The sequence below is a fragment of the Panthera onca genome, chromosome B1 (genome assembly GCF_046562875.1).
Source record: "Panthera onca isolate mPanOnc1 chromosome B1, mPanOnc1 haplotype 2, whole genome shotgun sequence".
Taxonomy (NCBI): Eukaryota; Metazoa; Chordata; class Mammalia; order Carnivora; family Felidae; genus Panthera; species Panthera onca.
In genome coordinates, this window is record NC_138342.1 from 57,531,209 (window position 1) to 57,540,217 (window position 9,009).

The 9,009-nt window shown below is 40.8% G+C and overlaps 1 protein-coding gene across 5 annotated transcripts in view; it reads left to right on the forward strand.

Moving 5' to 3' along the window:
- Positions 1–9,009, forward strand: part of SLC4A4 (solute carrier family 4 member 4) — a 360,563-nt gene that overhangs the window by 245,364 nt on the left and 106,190 nt on the right. For all 5 annotated transcript variants that reach the window (XM_060654905.3, XM_078446043.2, XM_078446044.2 and 2 more), the window contains exons 9-12: positions 117–204; positions 2,461–2,615; positions 3,243–3,362; positions 5,911–6,085. In XM_060654905.3, the coding sequence (XP_060510888.1) occupies positions 117–204; positions 2,461–2,615; positions 3,243–3,362; positions 5,911–6,085 (538 nt within the window). The remainder of the gene's footprint in view (positions 1–116; positions 205–2,460; positions 2,616–3,242; positions 3,363–5,910; positions 6,086–9,009) is intronic.

Below are 9,009 nucleotides of genomic sequence, written 5' to 3' on the forward strand. Positions count from 1 at the left end.
AAAGATGAATTCTAGACCTCAGCTTTTTACAAATAGGATAAACGTGTCTCAGTGTTATGTACATTGACTTTGATGAAATGTGTTTTATAGCCTTTGCTTCTTTCCTCTTCCATTAGGTTCTTGTTCATTCTCTTAGGTCCTAAGGGGAAAGCCAAGTCCTACCATGAGATCGGCAGAGCCATTGCCACCCTGATGTCTGACGAGGTAGGGGATCTGGAACATGGTGATTTGTGAATGTCCCGCTTGTATAGTTTTCATACTATGAATTGGCTGTCACAATTTACTCAAGTCAGAGTATGTGGTCACCAGTCCTCTTTATGGCATAAGGTACAGTCATTCGTGGCAGATGCGCTGGTCTCGACACAGTTTTCAAAAAATAAATTTTGTGTTGGAATAAAACATAATTTCCTTTCTTTTTCTAAGCATTTGCAATTCTTAAAAGAGATATATGTTAAATATTCTTTAAAAAGTTCAAATCACTGTATTAACTTAAACTTTACCTCTTAAAATGCTTAATATATTCATCCTGGGAGTTCAAGTGTCCTTATACCATATTGTTTCAGAAATAATGGGTTCTATAAGTAATGCATAATAAAATGGATCATGCATTTTTTCCTTAGGTATCAGAAAGTACCTGTTTTTATGGTCTTCTTATCTTGTGGGAAGGAATTAACACTTACTAAAATGCATTAGCAACTGTTACTGCAGAGTTTCTAGTGCTTTGGAATTATAACCTTACTCTCATAACAGCTTGAATGTTGTTCACACATTTTAGATATGATGAAACCCTAAACTAGTCTCATAGTAGGAGAAGTACAATTAGGATATGGGATCACTGATTTTCCTTCTGTGTCTTTCTAGCTTACTATTTTCCCAAATGTTTCACTTTTGCTTTATTACTTAATTTGTTAGCTTCTCCATGTGTTAAGTGAAGAATAGGGCATTTAGTTATGGAAGCTTTATTTGGTGATTACTCAGATGGTTACTTAATGTGGGACTGAGAGCATTTTTGATGTATAGCTATGCTGGCTTTTCCCCCTTGAGGCAACTAAGCATCTCAGGGGGCTCTTTTATTTATTTTCATGTGTTTACATTTTCTTTAAAAAAGAATCCTTCCTCCTAAGATGCAGTAATTAGAACTGCTTTAGGCTCTAAATGACAGAAAAACCTGATTTATAGTGGCTTAAATTATTTGGGGCTTACTTGGAGGTAGGTAGTTGCTAGAGTCAGTTTAACTTAACTGTTTCATGATCAATCAAGAGCCAAGGTTCTGACTTTGTGGGCTTGAGAGGGCTGCTGCAGTCAGCTCCAGCCATCTCTTCTGTATTCAAGTTTGAGGAGGGGGAGGTTGAATACAGAAGGGGCGTGGAGCGGGGAGTGTTGGGAGACGGAGGGTGGGAATGTTAGCCGTATCAGTCTAACAGGTATTCTAAAGGTTTCTCAGACAGCTTTTTTCTTTCATCTCATTGGTCAAAACTGTCAATTCTTATCTGCAGGGGAGGCTGGAAAAGTGACCCTCTCTAGCGGCTAGAGCACCACAGATGAGATGCTGGCATTTGTAATGCCCTAATCTCAACCTCACACCCCCCCGGACCATTACATGTAATTTGTTTCATAGCTTTTAAAAATTCTTGTTGAGGAGAAGAGATTTACTAGCAATCTTTAAGAACAGGTAAGGATGTTGAACAGGAGCCATCTTCTGTCCTGGAGACTAAAGAATTTGACTGATGAGGTATGAAAGGCTTATGCGTAAAGTACTTTCAGATGGTCACCTAGGTTAGAAGAATGGAATGATTGGCAAAGAGGATTATGTAAATTCTGGAGCTCCTTCTTGGATATCTGTATAAAAGACATGAAGCATTTGCTGCCTTGGCTGGTTTAGTTATTGCCTTGCTAAAAGGTTAGACAGATGATCACCTGCTTAAAGCCCTTTGCTTTATGTGTTACCAGCATAACTTAGATTTTTCTTTTTTTAATAGCTAACATTATTTGTGTTCGAGAGCTGCAATGTTTGGGACTTAACCTGATCTTAATCCTCAGCTTGAACTTTTCCTTTTTGAATTACCAGAAATGGTTTGTCCCAGTCATTTTTATTTCAGAGAATGATTCTTTTGTATATTTCTCCAAACCATTTTCATCTGGCTTCCACAGCAACTGTATCAGCAATGTTACATACCAGTGGGAGATGAAAGACAGTGTTGTTTTACAGTATTGATTAAAAAGACATATAAAAGAAACACAGCTGTTTTCTCATGCCTCCACTTATATTCTCTGGGTTCAAAATCAGAATGCCAAAATAGTTTGGGACAAGCTGATAGGAAATATGAGAATATGATTATATTAAACATATATGAAATAAATGTTAAAGTGGATTACAGATTGCCTTTCTGAGGCTCAACATGCTGTGAGGCATGTAGAGGGTTCTCTTGTTGGATCAGCATATCTCTTATTATTCTTTAGGTGTTCCATGACATTGCTTATAAAGCTAAAGACAGGCAGGACCTGATTGCTGGTATCGACGAGTTCCTCGATGAAGTCATTGTTCTTCCACCTGGGGAATGGGACCCAGCAATCAGGATAGAGCCTCCTAAGAGCCTTCCATCATCTGACAAAAGGTAAATTATCGGGCAATTGGGAGTTTTCATCCTTGAGAAGGAGGTTGTGCTCACAAAAGGAAATGGGGTCAGGTGACTGTCCTAATATTGTGTTTTTAGGTTCACATTTAACTTGATGTATTATCTCAAATGAATTATGTATGTACTTTGGTTTGACATTTTGTCGATGCTGTAAAATGAGTGTTATATGTTATCTTCTTCAGTGATTGCAAATTAGAGATCTCAGATTATGATATTGGAATACATCATAGAGATTTTTGGAGGATGTGTTGGGGACTTCCTGCACATGTAGAAGACTGGTTTGCTCAAAATGAGTCCCTATAGATTTAAGAGGTTAAAAAATCGGGTGAGACCATTTGGAGAAGCCGTTTTCTGGAAATCTGTTGTTTTCCCGGTGAAACGGTTTCTGTCTTATACAGTATGCAACTTATTAAGCTTTTTATTCATCAGTCATTTGTCCTCCCTCTAAATACAACACTTTAAGAGTTGTCCGTTAGGGTGGTGGAAGGAAATGATCTTTCTCCCAAAGGGTTTTCAGTCCATCTCGTTAGTCTCATGCGTGGCACAGCTAAGAAGCAGACGAGTAAAAGAAACTGATATTCTCTTGGGCTCTGTTGTCTTGCTTAGAAAGAATATGTACTCAGGTGGAGAGAATGTTCAGATGAACGGGGACACGCCTCATGACGGAGGCCACGGAGGAGGAGGAGGAGGACATGCGGATTGTGAAGAACTGCAGCGAACTGGACGGTAACTGATGGACTATTTGGCCATTCACGATGAGAATCTCCTTATTTTATTATTTTAAATATTTATTTTGAGAGAGAGAGAGAGGACATGCTTGCCTGTGCACACGAGCAGGGGAGGGGCAGAGAGGGAGGGAGAGAGAGAATCCCAAACAGGCTCTGCACTGTCATCACAGAGCTCTACGTGGGGCTGGATCTCATGACCATGAGATCACGACCTGAGCAGAAATCAAGAGTCAGCTGCTCAACCGACTGAGGCACCCAGATGAGGATCTCTTTAGATCTTAATTTCCCTACATCTCCCTATCAGCATTTTACTCACTGATTTGTATACTTATGCAGCCAACAGATACTTCTATTGATAAATCACAGGCACTGGGGATGCAACAGTGAATTAAACAAAAACCCTTTGTCCTTTTGGGTTTTCCTTTGTAGTAGTGGGAGACAAGCAATGAGAAAATTAAAAAATGTGGTGATGGTTTAATGGGGGAAAACGAAAACAGAAATAGGGGGTTTTGTGATAGGGGAAAGACATTCCAATATAAAGGGTGAACTCAGAGAAGGCCTTACAGAAAAGTCCCGCAGGAAAGCCCATGAGAAAAGTCCTGCAGGAGCTAGAGATAGACCAGCAGAAGTGAGGTAGGGGGAGGGGACAGCAGAGAGCCTGGTGTGTGCTGGGTTGGCGTCCAGGCCATGAAGTGAGGGAGGAGGTGTTGGAGAGAAAGCCAGCGGGGTCTTCAGGTCGGTGTGAACCCGTGGCAGGAAGGTGGAGTCATGTGTTGTCTTCCCCATTTGGCTTTTGTGCGTCCCTCCCTTCTCTGTACATTTATTCATAAGTGGGCAACATGGTACAGAAATGAGGAACTCACAGGTCATGGTCTCCTTAGCCTGCCGTTGGGGATTCAGGATTCCCAGACTGCTTTTGTAAATCTCTTTTTATGATAATTCCTCCTTTTCTTTCCACTATTAGGTTCTCCATTTTGTTTTGTATTAAATAAAATTTTAAGTAGGATACTGATTTTATGAAGATAGGACTTTTTTTTTTAATGTTTATTTTTTTGAGAGAGAGAGAGAAGAGAGAGTGTGCGAGCAGGGGGAAGGGCAGAGAGACAGTGGGGAGGAGGACAGAGGACCACAAGCAGGCTCTGCGCTGACAGCACAGAGCCCGATATGGGGCTCGAACTCACAAATTGTGAGATCATGACCTGAGCCAAAGTCGAACACTTAAGCCACCCAGGAACCCGAAGATAGGACCTTTGAAGAACATTAAAGGTTTTTTTGAAAGCACAAAAGTATGTCTTTTTAAGATGTAATTGAATCTGAATAAAATGATTTCATTCTTCTGATGACCACTTGGGTTTCTCTCTGAAATTAAGGGGACATTATTTCCCTCCCCTTTTTTTCTGAAAGAATAGAGAACATAAAACCTCCTCTCCCCCTATGTTTTCTGAACAGTTCTTTACAAAGTACTTTTATTAGGAATATTCTTTTCCTTTTTCTATAGATATGAGTTCTAGAATTCAGCCCTTTTACTTAATCAGACTGGAATTTAATTCTTGGATAGCTCACTTTTTCCCCAATGTACTGTCTGCAGCCTGCCCAGCACCACGCACAGCCCTACGCAGACCACGAAAACTGAAGTGGGGCACAGGATGCAGCGAGGGCCAGCAAGCCCACACACAGACAGACAGTCCCGATAAAGTGTGATAGCCCCATGGTGGAAATCTGAACTCTCTGAGGGGGGGCCCCACAGGCAGAAGGAAGGGTATGCGTGGGGAAGGCTGAGACGTGAGGTTTGGTTGGGAGGGTAGTTTGACAGATGCATAACTAAGGCAGCTGACCTGCGAATGTGTGTAATGGGGCTACGTTTGCAATGCTTTTCCACCGTATACCTGCATGGCTTTCTTCCTTCGTGCCTTCGGGACCTTATCCCAAAGTCACCGGTTCGGGAGGCCTGTTCTGGCCACTCTAATAGTTCAGCCATTGCTTCTCTAGCATTTCATAACCTTCTTCCCCACTTAATTTTTTCCCTTGATGTTTAGCACCACCCATTTTGCTTATATTGTCTGTCCCCCATATCGAAAGGAAAATCCCCAAGGGCAGGCATCTTTGCCTGTATTGTTCACTGTTGTGTCTCCAGCACCTGGAGAAGTGCTGGGCATATCACAGGTGCGCAGTAAACACGTGTGGAATGATGAATGGGGCTGGAAAGGAAACAACGCAAGATTATTAAAGGACTTCTATGCTCTGCTCATGGGTGTGATGTTTTTCTACAATGAGTGAGAAATTTTAATCCATCTACGCCATTCACTCTCATCTAAAAACCAACTGTTCTTTAGGGAATGCAACACCTAATTTAGGGACCAAAACAGAGACAGATAGAAGAAAATTTATTCTTCCACAGTTTTCCCATTTTCCCTTAAGTGGTTAAATAGAGCTTGTTGATTCAAACACTTTGACTGCAAATTCTTTGTGGTTGAACGAGTTACCCTTGGTTAATTTGATGACAACCTTATTTTACCTTGTCACATGTTTGCTTTCTCCCTACCCAGGTTCTGTGGTGGACTCATTAAGGACATAAAGAGGAAAGCACCATTTTTTGCCAGTGATTTTTATGATGCTTTAAATATTCAGGCTCTTTCAGCAATTCTCTTCATTTATCTGGCAACTGTAACTAATGCTATCACTTTTGGAGGACTGCTTGGGGATGCCACTGACAACATGCAGGTGGGTCTGGTTTGGGGGAGACACAAATAGTACAGCCCAGATTGCCTTCCTCACCCCTACAGCTCAGCTAGAAGCAGATGGCCTTTCAGTTACTCAGCGTGATTTTCTTTCTTTTGCTGGATGCTGCATTTTACTTTGCTTCTGGCCTGCTGCTATATTTCCAGCATTTTAGTAATTACAAAAATAGCTCGATGAAATCTGGCTTGAGTCACAAGTGGGGAAAAGAAGGGAAGGAAATGAGGATATACAATTCCATTTGGGCAAAAGCATATCAGCTGCTTTAATTTTGTGCAGGGCACGGGGTTTAGATCTACTACCTTGAATGTATGGGCCATATTCTGTTAAGCTTGATGATAACATTTTTTTCTGGGAATGCATGATTACCTTCATTTTACACAAGAGCAAACAGTCATCAAAAAATTGAGGGATTTGCTTGAGGTTGGATTTGCATGTCTATCAGTAGGATTCAGCTTTAAGGGAATACAAGTTAAGAGTTGTCTCTCCTGTTCTTGAATCTGCCTGATCATTAAGCTGTAAAGACCCTGGCTTGACTTATTTTGTACAAACCATAGTCTGTTACTCTGCAGGTGCCGTTTGCCGTCCTTTTGTGTAAGTAACCGCTGACATTTTAGTGGTAGGAAAGATGGATAAAAAATGATAGTGGATGCCCTCTATCATTCAGAAAAATATGTACAAAGCTAAGAAAAAATAAGCACTGTGCTAGATGCTGAATACAGAGTAGTGAGTGAAGCCAGTATTCTTAGGAAAAGAACTAGATTCATTCCCTTTTCAAACTCTGTCCCTTCTACTTTAGTGCTTATTACTGATTAACCTATGTGACATTCATAAATGCTGCCATCCACCTTCTTAAAAAAAAAAAACAAAAAACAAACCCAGCTGTTTCAAAAGATTGCTTTCTTCCACTTTTGTTTTCTTCTCTGTGCACATTCATGTTTTAGATTCTGCCTAAACACAAAAATGAAATGGAAATGATATATGACATCTGTGTTGACCCAAGTAAAAAGGGAGAAATTGCTTCAAATAATTGTATGTAGTCTGTTAAGAGCACTTTTATCTTTTAGCCCTTATCTATTATTGCATAGCATATTAATCCAAAACTTAGAGGCTTGAAACAACCATTTCATTCTTCCCTTTCATGGTTTTGGTGGTTGACGGGCTCATCTGGAGTGGTTCTCTCTTGGGCCTCACATGTTTGTAGCAAGGTAACAGCTGAGGTTGGAGTCCCCTGAAGGCTTCTTAAATGTTTATTTATTTTTGAAAGAGACAGTGGAGAGAGAAGGCAGAGAGAGAGGGACAGAGGATGCAAAGCAGGCTCTGTGCTGACAGTAGCTTCAGCACAGAGCCTGATGCGGGGCTCAAACTCACAAACCGCAAGATTATGACCTGAGCCGAAGTCAGATGCTCAATTGACTGGGCCACCAGGTGCCCCTGAAGGCTTCTTTATTCACAGGTCTCGTGCCTAGATTGGAATGTCTGGAACATTTGGGGACTGAGGACTCTGAACATGACTTTTCCACTTGGCTAGCTTGGCTTTCTTACAGACGGGGACCATGATGACCTTTAAGAGCTCATGCCCTAATCAGAAGGGGGCAGGCACCGCTCAGTTTTGCTTATTCCTATATGAATATGCCCTCCATATTACTTCATTTTCTGATTTTCAGAAAGAGGCTGAAAACTCAAATTCTTATGTGAAATCTAGTGATTCTTAAATATTTGCAACGAATTAATTTTTAAAAACTAACATTGTGCTGGCCAGAAAGCACATATGTATATGTTCCCAGCGAGAGACCTGCCATGTGGGGAAGAGAAACCAAGAGTGGTAGGACACAGAGATGAAGTATGTGAATAGGGTGTTCTTCCCTCTTTTCCTCGTTCATAAGGTAGGAATGAACGAAATAAACTGCAACAGTGATGTCAATAACAGGATTTTTATAAATCTGATCTGTATCCAAATAGGGCAGTTATTTTTCATCCAGATGAGAGCATAGTGATAACTAAATCAGATCATTCAACAAAACCAGTGGAAAAGAAAGCACTGAGGAAGCACCGTGAGGCCAGCACAAAGAACATAATACAGGCAGTCACGATAGGAAAATAAAGCTGTGATTTGGGGACAGTGGCAAGAAAACCTCCTTCTGTTGTTCAGAATATACAGAGACTTTCTTGTGCAGATCGTTTTTTAACACATAGTTTTCCATGGATTCTTTTCCTTGAAATGGAGAAATTACAACACGTCCTATGTGTTAGTTTATTGCCTTTTTAAACTGAACTGAACCCCTTTTCAACCTCATAAGACTTAGCTTTAAATTAAAAAAATTTTTTTTTTTACATTCATTTCTGAAAGAAAAAGAGTGTGAGCAGGGAAGGGGCAGAGAGAGAGAGGGAGACACAGAATCTGAATCAGGCTCCAGGCTATGAGCTGCCAGCAGAGAACCCAACGAAGGGCTTGAACTCACAAACCATGAGATCATGACCTGAGCTGAAGTTGGATGCTTAACTGACTGAGCCATGTAGGCACCCCAAGACTTAGCTGTAAAACGCAACATCTGAGATGAGGAAGAAGTCTGTTGAAGTCTATTGTTGATCCCTCCTAGGTGCGTTAATTTCCATATGTGCAAGTTTTGGGGAAAGTAAAGGATTCTGTTGTGTGACACGTGTACTTATCATGGGTATTTGTTCTGTGATCATTGTCATGGGAAAGGCCTTTACGGTGGAGTAAGCAGTGTTCAGGATCCTGCAGACTTTAGGAGAAACAAAAAGGCTTTCAGCACATCAGGATGTTAGGTTGTCCACAAAAATGATCATTTGCTGGATGTCACTCCTAGGAGTTGACTTAATTCAAAGTACAAAATTCAAACCTAGGAGGACATTTGCTAGACATATTCTGCTTATTACAGATTTTG